The 24,083-nt window shown below is 37.7% G+C and overlaps 1 protein-coding gene across 2 annotated transcripts in view; it reads right to left on the reverse strand.

Annotated features, from left to right (window-relative positions):
• LOC149530773 (DNA mismatch repair protein MutS, type 2) overlaps nt 1-24,083 on the reverse strand; it is a 411,738-nt gene that overhangs the window by 76,595 nt on the left and 311,060 nt on the right. For both annotated transcript variants that reach the window (XM_089808454.1, XM_089808455.1), the window contains exon 18: nt 15,345-15,415. In XM_089808454.1, coding sequence (XP_089664580.1) covers nt 15,345-15,415 — 71 coding nt within the window. The remainder of the gene's footprint in view (nt 1-15,344; nt 15,416-24,083) is intronic.

A 24,083-nucleotide genomic window follows, 5' to 3' on the forward strand; every position in this document is an offset into this window, starting at 1 on the left:
GGAATCTAAGTGCGAGTTTGGGATGATTGAGCTACTATTACTTGGGCATATCATCAACGCAGATGGAGTTCAGGTAGATCCTGAAAAGATTAGGGCTATTGTTGACTGGCCTACTCCTACGAATCTTACACAACTTAAGGGATTCCTTGGTCTCTGTGGATTTTATAGGAGATTTGTTAAAAGATTTTCACAGATCGCTGCACCCTTGACAGACCTTAATAGGAAAGGGGCCTTCACATGGACAAAGGCAACTCAGAGAAGCTTTAATCATTTCAAGAAGGTGATGTCATCATGTCCAGTACTAGCTCTACCAGATTTCACAAAGCCATTTGAGCTTCATTGTGATGCGTCAGGAGATGGGATTAGGGCGGTCTTGATGTAGGAGAAGCATCCCATTGTTTTTGAGAGCAGGGAGCTTTGTGGAGTGGAGAGGAGCTATTCCATCTATGATCGGGAGATTTTGGCTATAATGCATGCATTGGCTAAGTTTCGGTCCTACCTGGTTGGGGGAAAGTTCGTTATCAAAACCAATCACAACAACATCAAATACTTCATGAGTCAACGTGATTTGAATGATAGACAATAGAAGTGGATTACGAAATTACAGGCCTATGATTTTGACATTGAGTTTGTCAAAGGAGAAGAATGTGGTGGTAGATGCTTTATCCATAAGACCTCATATTTATGGTTTAGTTGATATTACAGGAGATTAGAGAAATAAGATCATAGAAGAGTATGCGAGGGTCGCTTGGGCTTCTGGAGTAATTGCAGGCACCATACATGATGATCGTTACGTGGTGATGGACGGATTGATAAAGTTTCAGGGTAGGATATATTTGATTCCTTCATCACAGTTTAGGGAGATAATACTGAAGGCATTTCACGATGCCCCTACAACTGGACATCTAGGGGTCTTTAAGACCTACAGGCAGATCCGTGAGTGGTTTACATGGAAAGGGCTCAAGGAAGATGTTCAGAAGCATGTCAGGGAGTGTGCAATTTGCCAGTAGAATAAGGGAGAAAACACATATCCTGTAGGGTTATTACAACCTTTGCCCATTCCGGATAGGAAATGGGAAAGTATTTCTATGGACTTCATCACTGAGTTACCATGAGTACAAGGGAAAGATTGCATCTATGTGATAGTTGACTGACTGACGAAGTTTGCTCACTTCTTTGCTATTCCATCCACTTACACAGTAGCACAGGTGGCTGATCTTTTCTTCAGAGAGATATTTAGGTTACATGGGCTACCTAGTTTCATTGTCAGTGATCGGGATAGTAAATTCATGAGTACTATTTGGCAAGAACTGTTTAGGTTGTGTGGCACAGATCTCACACCTAGCACTAGTTATCATCCACAGACAGATGGGCAGACATAAATTGTGAATAAATGGGTGGAAGGATATCTGAGGAGCTATGTGAGTGCACAAAGCAAAACACTACTTGCAGGATAGTCAGGATATTTTGAGGGTGCTCAAGGAGAATATACAACAAGCCCAAAATCAGCAGAAATTGTATGTGGACCAGCACCGGATAGAGCGCAATTTTGAGGTTGGGGATATCGTTTACCTGAGGCTACAACCATATAGATAGTCATCACTCAAGAAAATCGGAGTAGAGAAGTTGAATCCTAGATTTTATGGCCCCTCTAGAGTGATTCGCAAGGTGGGCAAGATTTCTTACGAGATTGAGCTTCTAGAGGGTAGTCGAGTACATAATGTGTTTCATGTGTCAAGGCTTAAGAAAGCCATAGGTCAAAGAGTTGTGCCTTCAGCAAAATTACCACCATTAGATGAGGAGGGAAAGTTCGTATTAATTCTTGAGGTTATTCTGGATACTAGGGAAAGGACTTTGCAAAGCAGGTTGATTAAAGAATATTTAGTCAAACGGAGATATCTGCCAGGGGAAGATGCTACCTGGGAGAGTGAGCACGTGCTACAACAAACTCGAGGACAAGCGATTTCAAGGAGGGCAGACTGTAATGACCCCATCTTTTAGCCTTCACGTTCTCCAAAGTCTAAGTGAAGCATAAGAGGAAATTAAATTAATTTTTTATAAAGTCATTAAATAAATTAAATTAAAAGGTGACTTTATATTTAATTAATTTAATTAATTATTGTATTACAAGGGAGAAGCTTCTAGAGTGTGTATTAATTATTGGAAAGGCGCAAGCCTCTAGTAATTTAATTTTCTAGAAGCACATGTAATTATTGTATTGCAAGGGAGGAGTTTCTAGAGAGTGCATTAATTATTGGAAGGGGGAAGCTTCTAGCACTTACAATTAATTAATATTTTAGTTCTTTATAGAAGGTGAAGGAAAAGGATAAATAGGGGTGAAAGTTTCATTATTGAGCATCGGATTTTTGTGAATGACATTTGATAAGAGCTTGGATGTGTGAATCACATATCTTTCTTGGCAATAGGGGACGTTCATCCTCTCTTGTAACATTCTAGACGTCATTCCCTTGGGGTTTGGCCTTTGGAAAACATTGCTTGTACTTGATTTCATCATTTTGAGAATTAATATAATTTCAGCATCGGTTCCATCTTCAGTTTGCATTAAAAAATCTATTTCAGCAATTGGTTCAGTTTTTGGGCATTTCTAGGGTGCCCACTACAAGCATCCCATCATGAATTTGGGCTTTGTAATCTCCAAGCAAAAGGAAACCTATGACATGATGTAAAAATGTGCAAGTTTAAGATTAAACTCAGTAGGGGATCTTTTCACGTTTTGAAATATCTCCTTGTTCCTTTCCTTCCAAAGAAACCATAGTACTTCACTAGTAAGAGCAAACCAAAATCTATTAAGAGATAAGTCAAAAGATCTCACATAACCAGCCAATATTTCACACCAAGAAAAAGCATTACTTTTTTTCCAATCAATAGGGTATCCAAAGAAAATGGCCCAAACTTTAGAAGTGAAAATAGATTAAAAAAAAATATGCTCAAAGCTCTCAGGTCTATTACACAGATTGCAAGTCATAGGCTCAACTTTAATGGATGACAAAACTGAACCCACAGCAAGCTTTTTAAGCAACAACAACCATCTAAAATGAATAACCTTAGGCTCACATGGACCCTTCCAAAGTAATCAAAGAAAAAATGCTGAGAAAGGTCAGTCAAGATCCCAACAATTAACTATACACTGTAACACAGATTGAGCGTTTTTAAACACCTTATAAATCTGCTTAATAGAGGTGTTACCAATACCAGTACCATCATTCTATTTATATTTCTAATGAAAGAATTGCTGTCCATAAACTTTCCACCTTTCTCCTTGCATAAAGCTTTGTTCAGAAGAGTATATGTCTTCCTTTGAGAATTGGGAATGTCAAACTTCCTGGAAATCTCATCCCATGACCCAATCTTGTTGTTAACCATTAAGTCACTAATAAGAAATATACCTTTCTCATTTCATTTTTTAGTTGAACAACTCTGAGTAAGAGCAAGAAGCTTATTCTTAAAAAAATAAAAAAAATAAAAATAAAATAAAAATAAAAATAAAATTTTTTTTAAAAAAAATTAGGAGGTCCCCCAGTGGCATATACAAGATATAAACGCCCTCACTTGTGACCATGCAGACCACAAAGAGGCGAAATTTTAGACCCAAACACTTTCATCTTAAAATGTCCCATAATAATATCACAAAAAGGATGTTGTTCCAATGTTTACCTTTTTTAATAATTGACCTTTCAACATTATTTCTCACAAGAACTTTCCAAGGTTCATTTCCCCAAAATGCTTTGAAGATCCACTTGGCTGCAAGAGCAATACCTTGAGTTCTAATATCCTTAATCCCCAACGCCCCCAACTGTTTGGGCAGACAACACCATTCCCACTTAACACATTGTCTCTTCTTGGACCCCAAACCATCCAACCATAAGAAATCTCTGAGAATTTTTTCAAGCACCCCAAACTGAGTCTTAGTAAACAACCAAGCGAAAGCAACAAATATATGATGGGAAAAGAGGACCTTCTGTACAGCCTGAGCTCTCCCAGCCAATGAAAGGGAGTGAGTCTGCCATCTAATATGCTTACCATTAATCTTATTAAACATCCACTCCCACATGTTTGAAAATGAAGGATCCAGGGAGAAAGGAATGCCCAGATACCTAGTAATAGTTTTAGGTCCAGTCCAATTCCAAATTATCTTTGTCAACCAATTAGGAGGTGTCTCCTTCCAACCCATAAGAAAAGATTTATGGGGGGCCACTTTGGCTTCAGAAACAGAGCAGAAAAAGTTAAGTTTGTGAAGAGCCATAGAAAAATTATCTTCAGATATATCCAAAAAAAGGACAATGTCATTTGCAAATTGAGCATTGATCAATTCATCTTCATTAGGGAGGGTGATTCCCTTAATAGGATGCCCTAAAGAAGCATCCCTAAGAATATAAAACAGAGCATCAACAACAATCACAAATAAGAAGGGTGCAATAGGGCAACCTTGCCTGATAGACCTCTGTAAAATAATAGGTTTTGAAAGTTCCCCATTTATCTCAATAATTGTGTAAGCATCTTTAAACAGAATTTCAATCCATTTGCAAAAGTAATAGGGGAAGCCAAAAGCCTTCAACATACCAAGAACAAAAGGCCACTCCACCCTATCATAACCCTTCTCAAAATCAAGGAGTATCATAGCCACATCCTGCCTACTAGCCTTAGCCCAATTCATAGTTTCCCAACTGGTGATAAGATTCTCCAAAATATATCTACCTTTTATAAAACCTGTTTGAGTGACTGAAACAATATTCTTAGTAATATCTGCAATCCTCCTAGCCAACAACTTAGCAATAATTTTATAGGACAGATTAAGCAGGGTGATGGCTCTCTAATTCTTGACTAAAGATCTATCCCCTGCTTTAGGAAGTAGTTTAATGATTCCTTTATTCACATTGCTACCTAGAGAACCATTATCAAAGGCATCATTATAGAATAATAAAAGCTCTTTCCCAATCCAATCTAAATTATCCTTATAAAATTCAATAGGCAGTCCATCCATTCCTGGAGATTTGTCATTGGCCATAGCCTTGATAGCCTCTTGAATCTCTTCTAGAAAATTTTTTCTACTCAACTTATCACTTTCCCTACCAGAAACCTTCTTCGGGATCATCTTCAGACAATCACTCAATTACACATGTTGTTCTTGATCAAATTCCGAAGAGAACAATTTAGAATAGAAACTGAAAAAAGCTTCCTTAGTAGCCTTTGGATCATTAGTTTTATCACCCTTAGTCTGAATATTCTCAATCTTTTCTACCTTGTGTTTAGCCTTAATAATGTTAAAAAAAAATTTAGACCCTATATCACCATCTCTAAGCCAATTCATTCTTGCCTGAATCCTTTGCCCTTGGATCTTGTATCTATGAAGGAATCCTAATTTATGCTTGATGGAGACTAAATTATTTAACATCATTCGGTCATCAAGACATTTTTGAAGAGCAAATTCAGCTTTATTGAGCTTGAATTGAAGATCATTCTCTTCATTTTTATCTTTGGCTACTTTTTCCTAGTAATTTGATAGATTTTTTTCCAAGACTCCACTAAATGGCATCACTGTTTAATAGGTCTTATAGACTGATTACATAGCTTAGATAAAAAGGTCACCATTCTAATAGCTTCTTTATTATCAGGGTCTTTCAGCAAAGAGGTATTTGACTTAAAACTTCTGCTTTTGTTACTTTCTTCATTATCATTATCAACCTTATTAATCAATATCTTTGCAGAAATAGGAGAATGATTTGACATTGCAGCTGGAGACATAGTAATAGGAGAATGACCCTCTTTAGATTGAAATGAAAAAAACAAGAGTCACAATAAATTCTATCAAATCTACAATAAACTCTATGTTACAGTAAATAATTAATTAATTGTGAATTATTTATTCTATTTACTTACTTAGGTAAATGCATTTATTTAATATTTTGTATTTAATGCATGTAGTGGTTAGTTCTTGACAACACAGGAGTTTGTTCCCTTCTAGCATGTTCCACTTTTTTGTGAAAATGTGCTTGGTTGTCAATCTTATCTTCTACCACCTTCCAGCTTGTTCTACAAGCTTCCTTGAGGTCATTATAAGCAACCTCTCCCTCATTGTATTTTTACATCTCATAAGACATTCTCATTGTAAATACATTTTCTTCTTGTGTTTGCATATTGTCTCTCATGTCCGTTTAGAGTTTTACCCTTGCTCCATGCTCTTCCTCTCTTTGGCTTCTCTTTGACAGGTTCTCGCATGCAGGTGATCTTGAGCATCTTCGGAGTTGGCTTTCACCAACTCCAACATGGTATCAGAGCTTTCCTGCTGTAGCTTCGTTGAAGAATTTTGAAGCCGTGATTTGGAGTCACAAACCCTAATTTGTTTGTACATTTTTTCTTCAAATCAGGGGATCAAAAAATTTTCGAAGCACTTTCAGACCAAACGGACACTACCATTGGATCTGAAAGGCTGTTTGCAGTCAGAATTCATATAAAGCTTTTCGATTTTGGAGACAGAGCTCTGGGAGTCAAATTTTTTTGGTTGTAGGGCTGTACGGACCCGTATGGACGATTTTTGAGCAAAAAAATTAAAAAAAACACAGTGCGAGTGCGCCACCGTGGCTCCGCCTGCGCTCCGCTCGCACCTCCCAGTCACCGGTAGCTCCGCCCGAGCGCCTCCTCCAGCGGCGCCTCCCCTGTCGCAGGCGACGATGCCAGCAGTCTCCACCTTCGCCGGTAGCAACAACCATTTCCCTCCGCTCCGCCGGGGTTATCTGCTCATTTGTCGCTGATACAATCAGCCACTCCAGCGACAAGTCTTCTTCTTGCATGGCAGTTCGTCTGTAGCACAGTCAGCCGTGACGTGGAACTTGAGCCCAGTCAGCATGTTGTGGGGGTGACACGTGGCATGGGTGCCACATCACCTGCCACATCATCTGCTTGCCACGTGGCACCTTTTTTTTCTGCGACGACTGACGGGCCATCAATTTTAATGTAGCAGATTGTTGATGTCAGCATGACGTCATCACACCTTGCATGCACCTCTCCTAATTCTATTTTGGACCTACTCTTGGTTTTTTGGCCATAACTTGAGCATACAGAGGTATTTTTCCGATCTGAAAGAAGCGTCGAAAAGCTGGTTCTGAGATGGAGACTTTGGTGCAAGTATTTTTAGGTTTTGATGCTTTTTTATAACCCGTTTTTTCAGTTGAAGTCCGAAGTCTTGTTTTTGACTCTAGCAAGCATATCTATTGCATCCTATACCAGTTTTTTGAAAACTTTATATTTCTGGAAAGTTGGTTTTGTGTACTTTTCAGAAATGTGGTCCTTTTTCTTAGTTTTTGGCCCATGCTCTTTCTATCATAGTTTTGATATTTTTGCTATATGGTGGATATCTTGAGTGTTTTAGGCCCGAGGATCATTTTCCTGGCATGGTTTCTTATGTTTTTGGCTATACTTTGTTTTGTTGTAGCTTGTTTTCAGTTTTGACCATTGTAGCTATCATTTTGAAGCACTTTTATGTATCACACTGAGATAAAGTGCCACTCTTGCATTCCCAGGGTCATGAACGTTGTTTTGAGTCAGTTGTACATGCACTATTTTCATAAAGCACCATGAGGGGGATAGTTGTTTGTTATTTTAGGCATTCTTTCTTTGTCAAGTGAGTGTCATTTCTACGACATTAGCCCCATGTAGCATCAGTGTGAAAGTGTCTTTATAGGTGTCTGTACCTCTTCCTCGCTCGTCGTTCTTGGTTCGTCTGCAGGAGACTTTAGCCCACCTTCTTAATTGCTTGTCATCACACCCCATCTGCATTAAGGGGGGGGTTATGCTGTTGTTCTAATGCATCTTTGGTTCGATGGTTTGTTAGTGTGAACTATGTATTCAGTGGTTGATCCTATGTACAAGGTGATTACAGTGGCTGGCTACCTATGCATTTTGGTAAGATGGATCATCTACCATATAGACATGCTCGGTTTGTGCCTTCTTCTTCCATGGACATTCTTCAGATCAGCAGTTTGGTAGATTTGCGGCTTCTTCATGCTTCAGTGATGCTTTTTCATGATCACTCCTTGTTCCTGTTTTAGGGGACATTTCTTCTAGTTGGAGGCTTCTTCAGTTCTTCACTAGGTTACCTCTTTTTGGGGGAGGGTTTTTCTCACGTGGTTTTCTCTCTTTCTCCGTTTTACAGAGGTTGCATTTTGTTGCATTGTTCATGGGTACCTAACATGGCCTCATTGCCGGGACCCATTCTGCATTTCATCTTAGTTTTGTGAGCTTAAGGCATTTCCCTAAGTTGCACTTAAGGGGGGGTGTTAGAGTAAATAATTAATTAATTGTTAATTATTTATTCTATTTACTTAAGCTTACTTAGGTAAATGCATTTATTTAATATTTTGTATTTAATGCATGTAGTGGTTAGTTGTTGACAACACGGGAGTTTGTTCCCTTCTAGCATGTTCCACCTTTTTGTGGAAATGTGCTTGGTTGTCAACCTTATCTTCTACCACCTTCTAGCTTGTTCTGCAAGCTTCCTTGAGGTCTTTATAAGCGACCTCTCCCTCATTGTATTTTTACATCTCATAAGACATTCTCATTGTAAATACATTTTCTTCTTGTGTTTGCATATTGTCTCTCATGTTCGTTTAGGGTTTTACCCTTGCTCTATGCTCTTCCTCTCCTTGGCTTCTCTTTGACAGGTTCTTGCATGCAGGTGATCTTGGGCGTCTTCGGAGTTGGCTTTCATCAACTCCAACACTCTATTCTGCCTCCCTTGATTATTGCACCAAGTGAACCATATGTCATTAAAGTTCTCCCTATTATTCTCCAAAGTATCAATCAAATTAAAACATCTTCTGAGTTTACACCAAAAAAATTGCTCATTACCTTTCCAATGATGCTTCAGACCTCCTTATTTATCACAGCTGGCTTCTAATATACTAAAATCTCCTATAAATATCCAAGATGCTTTCGGCATGTTAGAAGAACACCATCCCCACAACACAAGTCTATCCTTATAATCATTTGGGGTATAAATGTTACAAATCCCAAAGATATCCTCCCCAATTTTAAAAGTTACCCAAAGTGCCCTTTGACATCTTGAGCAACCATGTTGTAATATGGAGTCAGTCCATTTGGGTCCAACTAACATGGCCACTCCACCTTTGCCTTTCTCATGCTCAGAATGAAACCCTAAAGCTTGATCCCATAAAATTTTGTTAATAAAAGATGCTTGAAAACCGACAACTTTAATTTCTTGCAAACATACAATATCTTTATCTTTCAACCTATTACACCATTTCCTAACAATATATTTCCTATCAGTCATTTCCAAACCTCTAACATTCTAGCTATGAATGTTTAACATCATGAAGGTGGTTGTAAAGAGGGAGTCTTAAGAGCCTTGTTGAATCTATTGAAACAATTCGGGATGGCATTCTTGCCACCAGAACTACCCGAGATTGACCTCTTCTCATATGTTTTCCTTTTCTTTTTCACAACCTCAGTAAATCGCCCCCCTATCTCTGCATCAAGAGTTTTTTGGATCACAAGTGAGGGAGGACATATCTCTTTAAGTATACCACCCCTATTATTAATAGCCTTTGCCTTCTCTTTAATGGATCTAATAGCAAGCTATTGAGCATTCAATCTGGCGGGCATCTCATCAATATTAACCTCAGCCACCTTTGATGTTAAAACAGCTCGGGTCATGGTATGAACTCCACCAAGAATCTGACCAGCTCAACCAGCCGAAATCACCTCAAAATCTTTATCATATAAAGGATTGTCTGAAGAGACAAACCCACCACATTCCAAGGAATTAGTTTCAGAAGGGCTTTTAATCGGCATGGGCTGGTTAGACATATTGCCATCCAAATTTCCATTTGGAGTAGATGGTAAACCATCCTTCTATGAAACCTCTACCACATTAACCTTTTTCGGGATTTCTTCCTTGGAATTATCAACATTCACCTTGGCTCTCTCAAAATGCAAATTGCGGGTTGGACCATTCTTAATGTGGCCATTAAGTTTACAATGAAAACATGCATGTAAATTACCCAACAGAGAAACTTCCCAAGAAAAAATTTCTTCTCTAAATTTAGGGATACAATATCAGGAAAGATCACATCTGGATCTAGAGCCACAAGAACACACACATTTAAATGTGGAAGAGTAATCCTAGGCTCTTCTATTTGCAAGACCAACCTAAGGGGTTTCAAAATATGGGAGATAAATGGCCAAAATTCGGCATGAAGATTCTTAATTTCCACCCAATTCGGTGTGGATTTTTTAATAACTTCATCAAAGTTACCATTAGATGACTAAGGATAAGCTTTGAATAAAGAATGACCTACATTCCAAAAACCCTTCTTTAATATTCTTTCTTTTATGTTATGAGTTTTAAAAAAAATAAAGAAAAGCCCTTTTTGAATCATTTTGCAAAAATTAACATGTAAGCCGAATTTTTTTCCCCACATAGCATTTAACTAATAATCAAGAAATTTATGTGAAGGCAAAACATTAGCATCTAAACAAACAAAGAATATGGCAATGTTTCTTAACCTACTTTGCTTTGCTCTAATAGCTTTAACCGTATCTTCATTGGGAGACAAGGTTAGGGTTTTGAAACCGTCAGAAGTGTTCCTATCATCTCTGTGTTCATGTTTCTGTGCGACTCCTCCATCTTTTCCTGCATCTTGTCTGTCTCCATGGGTTGCGGACCTCCAACTTTCATTCGAACGCTCGGCAACTGGAATCCTTTCAAGCCTACTCTTGAAGCAAGCCATTTCAGGGCAAAATGGCACTGAAGTCTTCGTAAGGACTGCCTTAAACAAAGGCTTTTCACACTTGTTCTCAGAACCACCATTATCCATGATAGCTTCACAATCACCCTCCTTTCCATCATTACTAGAGATCTTTGGTTTATCATTATTTGAACCATTATCAACCCTTGACTTCTCATCATTTTCACGCACATGATCTCCCAGCGGCTCACTTGCCATGGCCACATCTTTACCTTCCATCAGCCCCTATCACACATGCAAGCCAATGTTGGGGTTGAACACCCAACTCAAACTGGCACAGAAAAAAACCAAGCAAAACCCACACAAAATCTAGGTGAGGGCACACGGAGAAGGAAAAACACAGGTAAAAGCACACAAAAACACAATATAACATAAAAAACCACAAATGAAAGAAAGATAGACACGACAACATTCACTTGCAACGGGGCAGGCCAGCAATGCCGCACGAGCTAGATGTGCTGCAAACGTACGGAGTTGTAGCACAGGAAGAGGAAGTTAAATAAATGGCAACCAACTATTATAGTCAGAGATGTTGCATCTTGTAAGCAATTCCTCAAACCATAAAGTTGCCTATATAGATCGATAAAATATTTATTGGAGCGAAGAAGAAGCATTTTTATATAAAGTCTTTGGAGAAAATTGTTGGAAGGTTTGGCAAAATTTAAATAAACTATTCTAGAAGAGGTTGATTGGACGAGGGATTGGAAGCACTTAGGAAGGAAAAAAAAAAGTATTGAAAATCTTGGAATTGCATTGCACCCACAAGGATTGTCTTCACAAGACCCTAGGTAGGCTCTGGCGTACCAAAAGAGAAAATCCTGTATGTATTAAATTATGCATGTGTATGAATTCAATTTATTAAGTAGGTATAATGTTGCAATAAGATAAATTGATTCTGGAAGTTGTGATTTAAAAAAAAAAAAAATACTATTAATTAGTCACATAGGAAGGACAAAATCCATTAAAACCGAATTTATATACTATGCAACTAAATTTATAATTTATAAATAAAATAGTTAGAAATTATTGACCTTTGAATACCAAAGAATCAATAGAATAATACTTCATTTCATTTTTGGGAAATCAAGAGGAACATTTATTTTTATAATAGAAAATTTTAAGTTGAAAGGGGGGCGCGGACCCCATTCCCCTTCCCTACCATGGGAAGGCGTTGAAGCCACGCGACATTGCCATTAAGGTAGGAGGCCACGAGCTTGCCCACAACTCCCTCCCTTATATAGGGGAGGAGTGGGAGGGGTTAAAACCCCTGACCACTTTTTGAAATTTTAATATTTTAATATTTGAAAATTTGTAATTTATTTGTTATAAATTTAAAAATGTGTTTTAATAAAATATAAATTATATAAGGTGCTTTTAAAATTTAATTCGTTTCAAATTATATATTAATTTATTAAAATTTATAAAATATAATATTTTTTGAGTTATTATATTTTAATTAATTGTTTTAATTTATAAATTTTAAAATAGTTTATAATTATGAAGTGATGAATGTTTTTAAAATTTAAATTTGTTTTAATAATAATATTTTTCAATTAATTTATATTTATAAATTTTTAAATGATATAAGTTATTTTAATTGTATTAAATTAGTTACTTTTTATTTATAAAGTAATTAATATTTAAAATTTTAAAATTGTTTTATTAATGCTCTTAATTATAAATCTTAATGAAGTTTATATGACAACTCCTAAAAGATAGAAATAGGTTATTCAATATATAAATTTAACTAAATTAAATTTATTTAATAATGTGTAAGCATGTTATTTAGGGAAACTTTGAATTTGTAAATTTAAATAGAAGGGGAAGATTAATTAACTTTTAGGGGCCTGAATTATGAGACCTAGTTGAATTATTAATCTTACCACAACTTAATTAATTAAGGGTCAAAATGAGCAGATAAGGGTGGGAGTTGTGTTTAAAATTGATGTTGTGTCCATTTTCTAAAGGACCATTTTGTTATTAGGTCAAGTCCTAGTCTATAGAAGGATGAATCTTTACCCCTTTGTAAAACCTCAAATTTTGAGCTCATGCTTGTCTCTCCAAATAATCTCCAAGATTATCATGTTGAAGTCATTCAAGCTTTCCCTATAGTTGTGGATTGAATGCCTTAAGTTTGTGGCATGCTGAGTTGGGTGACTAGGAACCTTAGGTGGGTGGCTCACCCTAGGTGCCACGACCCAAAGTGGTCACTAGAAAATCTAGTGGGTGAGTTTCAAAACAAGTGATAACCATTAAAGAAACTTGGGTTATGGGACGGTATAATTTTAATAAAAAATAAGTGTTTAAATAAACCAAATAGACATGTTGGAGTATCAAGGCCATGCGTGTTGCTAGGAAAGATCCCAATTGGGGTACCAAGGCCATGTGTGTCGCTAGGAAAGATACCAATTGGGGTACCAAGGCCATGTGTGTCGCTAGGAACGATCCCAATTGGGATACTAGGACCATGTGTGCTGCTAGAAAGGATCCCAACATTAAGGCTATGTGATGACACTCACCTAGTGGAAAACTAGAACCCATCCTCTTGTAATGTGTTGTTTATTCTTTTATAAGTTTTTCCTATGTGTTATGGGAAAGTGTACCATCCTGACCTTAGAATGCCCTAGTCTTTGAGTGCACCTTGGTCTATCTCCTAGCTTGGGGGAGTGGAACCTCACAGTTTCATGTGGCTGGAATGTAATCTTTTTCAAGGTATTGTTCATGGCTTGTCTTGGAGGACCTGTGCCTATGGTTTCACACTTGAAAGATGTTGCAGATTCTACTTAGAAACTTCTTTCATCAATGTACTGTAAATTCAAATTGTAATTGCAAGCTTTGAAAGGCATTGTAATGTATGCATTAAATTTGATATTAGGCAATGTAATGGAAAGGGTAGATGTAGGGAAATTATAAGGGAAATGTTTATTTGTGAAATGTAATCTTTGTAGTAAAGTATTCAAGTTATAAGCTCTTCTTACTCTCTTTCTCTTATTGTCAATGTAAAAATGAAATGTAAGAAGTTTCCTCAAAAAAAAGTTTAATCAGACCTAAAAAATATTTTATATTATTAGTCTAGATCTTGAATGATTCCTTTACCTTATTCTTATGAAAGTTTAAGTGAAAAGAAAAGAAAAATCCTATGAAACGAAATCAAATAACTTATGTATAAGAAGTTTTAAGTTATGACATTTTCTATTGTACATAGATTAAAGGTTTAGAAAAAAATGTTTTCATTGTGTTACATTAAAGTCCAGGAACCTGTAGAGAATGGCAATCCTTAAGAGTTAGGAAGCAAAAGTAGTAATCTTAAACAAAAAAGAATGTGCAGTAACACTTGTCCTTCCGAGTTCTTGAACAGGGCGTTACAAAGCACTGGCACAGACTCTACTTTCAATGGAGGGGGCTAATAGATACTTGACATTTCATTGCATTTTTTATGTATCAATTTATGGCATATCTTCGTCAATAAAGAGTTAGCCAGTTGTTGGTTTTACAAGAGGATTGTCGAATAATCCTTCCATGGTCGCCGCGTTTACTTGTTCAATGGCATTTTTGGCAGCAAACCTCTGGAACTCGGCCATTTTCTTTTAAGAGTGAGAAGTTGGGTTAATCTAAAGGCACTTCAAGTTCTGTGCTGCGCTTCACTGTTTCTGGACTATTTGCTCTTCTAGAAAAAAAATTGGCCAGAATCGATGTTTTCCCATCTATGATTGATAAGGTGATGGCATCCTCTGGTTGTTAAAGTTGATTCTGTAAGACAAAGTGAAATTGAGAATTAAGAGAGGGGAAGGGACTGAATCAACAATAAGAGGATAAGTATGGAAAAAGGCTTGCTGGTCTTCTCCAGTCATCAGTGAACCAACTAAAAGATATGAATATCTGCTAAAGATTTCCAGATTCCATCCTAATCTCATTAACATAATTGTGGACTGCTTTCGGCCGATACAATTGGAATAGAGAAAAATTACACCAACACATGTTTTCTGTAATATGTACAGAAGCTTACAAAACTTTCTGCTATCCATGTACTGAAAAAATGTCATTTTTCTCTAAATTGTGGAATTCTTTCTTTATTTCTGGCTAGGCCCTTTGATCAATCAAAATTTGAAAGTACTATCAATATTGTAAACAAAGGGCAGATAAAGACAATTACTAAGAGGGGCAAGCAGTTTGCCACATGGGAATTCTACATTATTTGCTTCAGAGCTAATTTAATTTAATTTTCTATCATGGTACATCATTCTGGTTTATTCCTTGTAGGTTGAGACATTCATAATATACAAAAATTCTAGTCATGGAGTACTCAAAAGCCATTGCTTTTCACAAAGAATAGATTGATAAATATGAATGGGAAATCAAAAAGGGAAAATACAATCCTGTTTTCAGTACTTTAAATTTTGAATTTTTGCTAAATTCTAATATAAAATGTGTATTAAGAAGAAAGGAAGCTTTCTATTAAATGCAATTGAATAAGCAAGAAAAACATTAGAATTTGAATTTAAACACACCAAGAAATATATGCCTTTTCCCATGATTATCAAGAAAAAGAGGAAAACTCACTTTAGATAATGTTCTGCTGCAAGCAAATCTTCTTGAAAGTCTTGTTTGGCACTTTCTAAATCTGTTATTACCTGATGTACAAATAAACAGTGCCATTACCAACTTCACATCTGCAAATATACAAAAGTATGAAAATCAAGTGTAGACATACAATATCTTTTATACCCTTTCAAAGCTCACCCTGCCACAGAATCTTCCTACACATACATATTCTAATAATAAAACATTTCCACAGGTTTATGGCATGACAAATAATCATAGATATTTCTTTTGAAATAAAAGTTATGGGAAGATACTAAGGGAGGCAATACTTTGGGACCCAAAATATTTTTTTGTAATGCCCTGCTTGGGAACCCGAGACCCCCCTTTCAATAAATTTTCAAATATATATATATATATAAACAATTGCCATATTAACCTGATAGGAGGAATACGGGTAACCATTCGAATTTTCCAATTTAAATTTTCTTTCTTTCAAACCTTACGTGATTTAATTAATTTTCTTTAAGATTTTCTTCTGTACATATAAATAAGAATCAAATTTATTCCCACATATCCGAGAAAATAAATAGAATATCAAACAAGATTTAAGCACCCAATCAAACACGGAGCAAACAGATCTTTTCCAACTGAAAATATATTCTTGGAATTTCAAAACCCTACCTCGTACCAATGCTATACATTGACAGCTAGATGAAAATTCCTAGGAAAAATCTTTCAAGCCATGAAATTTCCCTTCTTTTTCAAACCCTCTGAGTTGCTCTCCAAAACCGGTGTGTGTAATAATGACCCAAAAACCCTCTAATACAAACTCTAATTACCTTTTAGGGTTTCTGTCTCCACAATTCTAAAATTATAATTATTTTATTTAATTATTTCCTTCATGCACAATTAATTTGCTTTTTTAATTAAAATATTAAGTATAAGCAAAATTGTATAGTTTCATAGTTTGGGTTTGATTTGAAAATGTGTTAAACAATAAGGTTAAAAGTAAAGTTTCAGTTTTGTGTTCAATGTACGTTTTCAAGTGTATAAGATTCTCAATTTATTCCACCCAATAACCCATTCGTTTATTCAATTCAAATATATGAAGTTACCCTAATTATTAAAGTCAATCTCGTAAAAGAATAATCTGAGGGTAGTAATTTATTTAAGTTATAAAAATAACCATTAGTGATTTTAAATAAAATGTAATGCCCCGCCAAGGGATCCAAAAGAATTAACCTAAAATTTTTACTAAGTTTGGCAACTTTTTATTTATTTTTAAAAACAAGAAAGATAAATCATTCACATCAATCACATAGTAGCAAAAGCAATAACATACAATCAACTATTGCATACATGACAGGTTACATTCCTTAAGGATCCCATGACGTTGAGTCACATTTAAATTTAATTAATCTTAAGTCTAACAACTACCATATCCACATGAAAGAATAATCAAAAGTCCAATGTCCATAATATACATTTGTTCCGAATGCCTCTTGGCAAATGAAATCTGGAATGCTCAATCATCCACTGTACATGTCACAAGGTATGAAAGGCTAAAAGAATATACATATAATGATACACCATCATCCTCGAATCCATGATACAAAGTACAATAAAGTAAATGAAACTAATAACATACATGATACATCCATACAGCTATCCATTATAAAATACAACTAAGTGCGCGGTTCCTGCCAACCGTCAATAGCATTATAAGACCATCGTGGGCCCTAGCCATCCCCCATGCGTAACATCCCAAGCCACCGAAGAAATCATTTGTACTATCATAATAGAGATGTCACTCCTAAAACATGCTACAACATATGCATAAAGAAATCTAATATGCTACAATAAAGCATAAGTGAACAACATCATCTAAACATGATAAACAAGTATACCAAGAAGCTCCAACCATAGTGACTGTGGATGGATCTCAAATGGTAAGAGTGAAAAAGCACTACCACTTGACCGCGTAGAACCTAAATCGTCCACTCCCACCGCGCTAAGGAGATAGTCTCAAGTCCCAAACAGGATATCAAATCACATAACACAAATACTTTCTAAGTCCAGGAAATCCTAAAAGTATACTAACTCAAAGGTTCCAACACATAGATCGACATTTAGACCCAGAGGCACACAAAGACACGTAGCAAATCTACTATGCAAGCGGGAAAGTGTCCTTGCATGAATCACGTTGGAAGTTACCCCAGCAATCCCCTAAGAATCCTGGGTCCCGAGTGATCCTTGGGGCCACTAGTATCCTCTCGTACTAATGAGGCATACTATTGAATGCCAGGTCGTAACCAAGCGTTCTCTCAACTCCCATCCTAGTCTGTACTAGCACTCGAGGCATGGGTGAGAACATACAATTAATCTTATTAGGTTCATTTAAGTCAGTATTTAGTGTAATGTTATCACTTATTAAAAACAACTTACAATGAGTCATCCCCAGAGCCTCTTAAGGCCCCCATCCCCCATTGCAAGCCACTTCCCGACACTACACATAGATAACCTACCCTAGGCTCATGAAATCACAAATCAAAGAATCATAGTAAAATCACCAGTCCTATACAAGTGACTGGAAAGCATCATAAGTATAATTCACAATAATCACATTAGTTCTCCATGAGCAACTGAATAGCATCGAATGATAATCATATTGATCACGACAGTTCTCTATAAGCAATTGAAGGGATCAATGATAAAACACAATATCTAACGGTTCCCCAATGAGCAACCGGAAAGTATCTCACAATATCCATTGGTTCTCAACAAGCGACCAAAAAGCATCTCAAATAATACTGATCGAAGACTCCAAAATGGTCAAGTCAAACATGTCACAACATGACATCATCAAGAACAAATCATACAAAACACTCCAGTCCTCTCAAAGCGACTGGGAGAGCAAATCAAATATAACTGATCAATGACTCAAAGATGGTTAAGTCAGATAACCCATAACATAAATCTCGCCATCCCACAAGGCACTCAAAACAGTAATCAGCAATATAAACACACTCAACATAGAGCATATCAACACATACATGGTTGAGAAAAATAATCAAGATTGAGATCAACATCAACATAACATCACACACATATAACTCCCAAGCCTTTGGTAACAACCTAAAACTGGTCAACATCTAATCAACCCCAAAACCCCCAAAGCATAGACAGTACATAGAAAACATCATAGTCTCATAATTGGGTTTGAATGATAATATATTGTTGAATTAATGTAAGGTTTCAATTTTCCGTTCTCAGTATAAGTTTTTTTGAATACCTACGATTTGCCACTTAATCCCTTACAATTTACCCCATTATATATTTGAATAAATAAATAATTACCCTTTTTGTCATATTGATTAATTGGTTTAAAATCAAAAGTAGGGTAAGACGCTTTTGGATTTTTGAGTTGATTAAATGTTGACCAGTCTAGGATGTACACCAGAGGCTTTGTGAGATTTTCTTTTATACCATCTATGTGGTTGGATGTCATGATGTGTCTTGTGATTCATATTGAAAATTATATTTATGAGGTTTACTTTGTGGAGCATCTATGTGTACTTGGGTTTGGAGAACCAACTTGTTTTCGAGTTGCCTATTAAGGAACTGAGTTTGATCATTATGGGTGTTGTGGTATGGGACACAACTGTGTTTTATGTTCTTAAGAGAGGTTGTCTAGGTACATGTCTTTGGGAGTGGCTTGTAGTAGGGATTCGGGACCCAAAGTGGTTAGGGTAACCTATTGTAAGTTATGTAATAAGTGATAATCTAGTAATTAATATTTTGGGGGGAAACACACTAAAAAGATAAGTTAGAGATATTTGACCCGCCCATGCCTTGAGTGCTTGTATAGACTAAGGATGGGTATAGGATGATTGCCTCGTCTTCTTGAGAGGGCTTTCTGGTTCCACATGTGTCACGTTGAGGGTCCGGGGTTCAGAGTAACCAGTCCAGGGTAACTAAATGCTTGAGGGTTCGGGGTCTATTGAGAGACCAGTCCAAGGTAACTCAAGCAACCATGTGATGACACTCCCTAGTATGTAGCCTGAGTCTCTTCTGTAGATTCTGTGTACCTCTGGTGGTGTACTTATTGTTGGATGTGTTTATTGTGGTTATTACTTTCATTGATGATGATTGGTGATTCATGGATGATGTACTTTTGACATGTGGTTCTTGACTTGAGGTGAATATCTTTCGTTGACTTTATCTTATGATCTTGGTATTCAATTTATACTTGGTTCATTTATGATATTTGGTTATGTGGTGTTGGTATTGTATTGAGTGTTCTTTCTTTTGGATTATTTTATCTTCTTGAGTAGTATGTGTTACCTTTGAGGTAGTTTTGGCTATTAGGAATTCCTTGCCTAGGAATGTTTTATGTTTGAATAGCCGTATGTGGATTGTTCATTATCTTCCTTGCACGATGTGAGTGGAAGCCTAACTAGGTAACCACGCGGTCGGGAGGTAGTGTCTTCTTACCATTTGGGTTTTCCCTCACATTGCTAGCTATTGGATGTTCGTTGCAGAAGATGTACCTTTATCATTCTTATTTCTTATCTCAAAGACTTCTTTTTAGTTGATGTAATAATGCTATCATGTATTCTGATGTATTGTATTTATTGTCACATACCTTGTGACATGTGTAGTGGATGTTATCTATTGGATGTACTTTCATTGTATTAGTTATACTTAGGTGACTGCTTATGTGATTATGTATCTATTATTTCTTATGATCATGAGACATTGTACTTGGAACTTAAACTAATTAATTTAACTTCTTAAATGTGACTCAACGTAGAGGAACCCTTAAGGAATTGAAACTGTATCTGTAATTGCTAATGTGTATTTGGTGTGTATGTTCATATTGCTTCCGCATTAATGTTATCTTGATGTTGTTTAAAACATTAAAAAAAAAAATTGTTCAGTAAACATTGTAACATGTTAGGTTTATTTCTCTTGGGTTCCCGAGCGGGGCGTTACATTTTTTGAAGGAAAAAGAGGCTCAAATTGTTACTATCACTAATTTACTGTAATGTCTTCATTTTTGGCAAGCTTTTGTAGTTGGTTGAGTCAATTCATTATCGTGACCCTCATGAGCTGGCAGGGTGATTTGGGTGTCTCAGTTGTGGACTTACTATTTTTACTAAGCCTAACTTGGGCAGTTGCCATATTTGGCAATGTAGATGGTGGCGCTGGCAATTAATTGGTCATTACCTGCAGTGGATTGGGCTAGGGCTCCTATTTATTAATTAATTATTTAAGAAAGCATTATTTAATGGCACTTATTATATTTAAATTTTAAATGTTTAAAAACAATGTTGTGTTGAGGGAGCTTCTTAAGTCGAATTATATTTGTAGTGCATACAGCTAGGACGTCTCAACGATTATTATATGCCATGACATGCTAGCGCTATTGACATGGATAACTCACTTCCTCAATAGTAGGGGGTTCAAGAACACGATAGTTATGCAAAGAAATAAGTGAATCCATATTTAGTAAATGTAATAACCCTGGCCTGGCTATAACTTGAACAACTCTGATTTCACCAATTTTTCGCACTAATCAAATGGTTAGGCATTTTGTCAAACATTTGGTAGACAAACTCATTATCAAGTAACTTGAACAACTCTGATTTCACCAGCTTTTCAAAATGCCTAACCATTTGATTGGTGTCAAAAACTGGTGAAATCAGAGTTGTTCAAGTTATAGCTAGGCCAAGGTTATTACATTTACTAAATATGGATTCACTTATTTCTTTGCATAACTATTGTATTCCTGTCATATATATATATATATATATATATATATATGAACCCCCAACTATTGAGGAAGTGAGTTATCCATGTCAATAGCACTAGCATGTCATGCCATATAATAATCGTTGAGACGTCCCAGTTGTATGCACTACAAACAACCCTGGCCTGGCTATAACTTGAACAACTCTGATTTCACCAGTTTTTGACACCAATCAAATGTTTAGGCATTTTGAAAAACTGGTGAAATCAGAGTTGTTCAAGTTACATGATAATGAGTTTGTCTGCCAAATGTTTGACAAAATGCAACCAACAATGCAACCAATAACAATAATGGAAGCCGAAGTCGAACCCAGTATGATGCAAACGGACGGCCGATCGTTCAATGCCGAGCATGTAATTTGTGGGGTCATTTTGCACGGGATTGTACAGCGGCAAACACACCGAAATTATTATGCAGATGGTGCGGACCCGGCGAACACGAAGATTCCAAGTGTCCAAAGGCTGGAGTAAACTTGATCACTGTTGGCACGGATGTAGAGGAGGTTCTGGCAATTACACGGAGGCAAACAGAGGAAAAGAGAAAAGTGGGGGAAGCGCAGGCGGAAATTGCAAAGGCATCGTCGGCGGGGACATTTCAGTTGAAGGATATTACCGGCACCTTGGCAAGGAACTTTGCAGAACAAAACATTGTACGACAGATCTTACAAACGGAGATACCGGTCAAGATAAGTGACCTCCTTCTCACAATGCCCCAGTTACGGACGGCCATTTTGAATCATACACCGTTTTCGAAAGCAACGGAGGACACAGGAAGGGACAGTAGGGAGGCGAAGGCAATAGACCCAATGCTGCTGGCACTCACCTCCGGACGGCATCCAGCAGTCGTCAAGATGGGGATTTTGGGAAATGTTTTGACAGAGACAATTGTTGACGGAGGGTCCGGCGTGAATGTGTTGCCGGAGGATACTTGGAAGAAGTTGGGAAAGCCGACGCTATGGCCACCTGCATTTCAGTTGCTCACGGCAGACCAACATGGAATCAAACCGTTGGGAATTCTGAAAGCGCAACCGGTAACAATTGGTACGCAACCATTTTTATTGGATTTTGTGGTCATTCCATTAAAAAGAAAAGGCTATGATGCTATTCTGGGACGAGATTGGTTGGTGCAAGCAAAAGTAAAACATGATTGGAAACGCAATACCCTATCAATGGAGCGTGGAGGCAAAAGATTCATAATTGATCTGCACATGCAAATGGTTGGCGAGGAGGCAGCATTGTCAGATTCTGACAGTGAAGGCACAAGTGATGACGAAAGAAAGAGGAGAATGGAACCGGATGAAGGAGGAGTATTGAGACTTGACGGAGGATCGAATGATGACGACCTGAACTCGGTTAATGGCCTTTACCACTGGCAGATAGAAGACTACGAACTCTTCCCGAGTTGCAATATGCTAAGGGTCGACGAAGATGAGAAAAAGGAGGAAAATGAATGTCCGGAGGAATGCAGGGAAGTGGAAGAAGGAAAAGTTGCCATGGCTGAAGCTGAGGGGAAGAACATACAGTCTGAACACAGAAAAACGAAAAATCCCACTGTCCGGTACATGGTGAATGGACCGCGTGGAAAGAAAAGGTTACACTGCAGCGTAAGATTAGTGGAAGGGCACCGACAGCAAAGAAATAATCTAGTTGCGCGACGACCACAGGCACAGTGGGCGACAGGGGTGGCACAGAACAAACGTAAGGTGTACGATGGTCAGAATGAAATCAAAGTGGAAAAGTTTAGGGGCAAATGGGTTGGACCATATCAGATTCGGAAGGTCGGTGACAATGGAGCGATCAGATTATCAACTTTGGACAGGCAGAAAGTACCTCCGGCAGTCAACAGATCCAAATTCAAAATATATGGTGCCAGGAAGACTCCGTCGCTGTCACAAGATGGCCAGCTGACTCCGTTGTCGTTGCAGAATGGTGACGCCTGGAGGCACAATGGAAGTACCTTTGTTATTTGATTTCTTTTAGGAGGAAAAAAAAAAAGGGACCCCGCGGGTGGAAAAAGCCTCGCGGGCAGAGTCTGTCCGCGGGTGAGAAAGTCCCGCGGGCAGGGAAACGGAGGTCCCCGTGGGCATAACATTTTAGAAAATCCTCGCCAGAAAGCCACTGGTGGAAGAATGGTCCTCGGGCACAAATTTTTTTTTCGCATCCTCCACCAAAGATAGCCGCGGGCTTACAATCATTTCCGCCAGAATTTTTAGCAACCTCCGGCGGTAAGAGAAAAGACCGCGGGCGACGACAGGAAGGCCGCGGGTAGGAGAAGAAAGGCCGCGGGTAAGGAAAGAAAATGCCGTGGGTAGGAGAAGATAGGCCGTGGGGAGGAGAAGAAAGGCCGCGGGTAAGGAAAGAAAGGCTGTGGGTAAAAAAAAAAAAAAAAAAAAAAAAAACATTCTCACCAGACTCCATTCCCTCCTCCAACCAGACTTCCGCGGGGAAACAGAGACATAAAGAAGAGTGCTTGTTCTGCCAGAAGGAGAAGAATTTCTATGCAGAGGGATTTGTGGTGGATTGTAGAGGAAGCAGTTACAAAAAAAAAAAAAAAAACGACAGATTCAAGTTGTTCAAAATGAGTGACAGATGATGCCAAAGGGAAGGGGACGCATCTGTGTTTGCCAGAAAGAGTGCAGAATCGACAGATCATGACAGAAATGGTGTGTTCTGTGCATTTTTGTGTAGGTTTCGAAGTGTTAATTTGGTCTTGGCGGCGAGGGGTGCTGCCCCCTGGACCCCCAGTCGTGGCGGATATCAGTCGTGGGAGTCTGACCAGTTGAGAAGAGTTGAAGTTGCTGCAGGCATGGACTTTCTGTGTACCAGAGGCAGTGGGAGCAGGTGTTGGCTGTAAGGCTGTCCTAGTGGATGCGTAGAGAGCTCGGGAGGAGCTGATCATCCAGTTGGAGGCAGTGCAGTGACACTTGGCTTAGGGTACCGAGGAAT

This window comes from Cupressus sempervirens, chromosome 11 (assembly GCF_028749045.1).
Source record: "Cupressus sempervirens isolate cs-2001-9-10 chromosome 11, ASM2874904v1, whole genome shotgun sequence".
Taxonomy (NCBI): domain Eukaryota; kingdom Viridiplantae; phylum Streptophyta; class Pinopsida; order Cupressales; family Cupressaceae; genus Cupressus; species Cupressus sempervirens.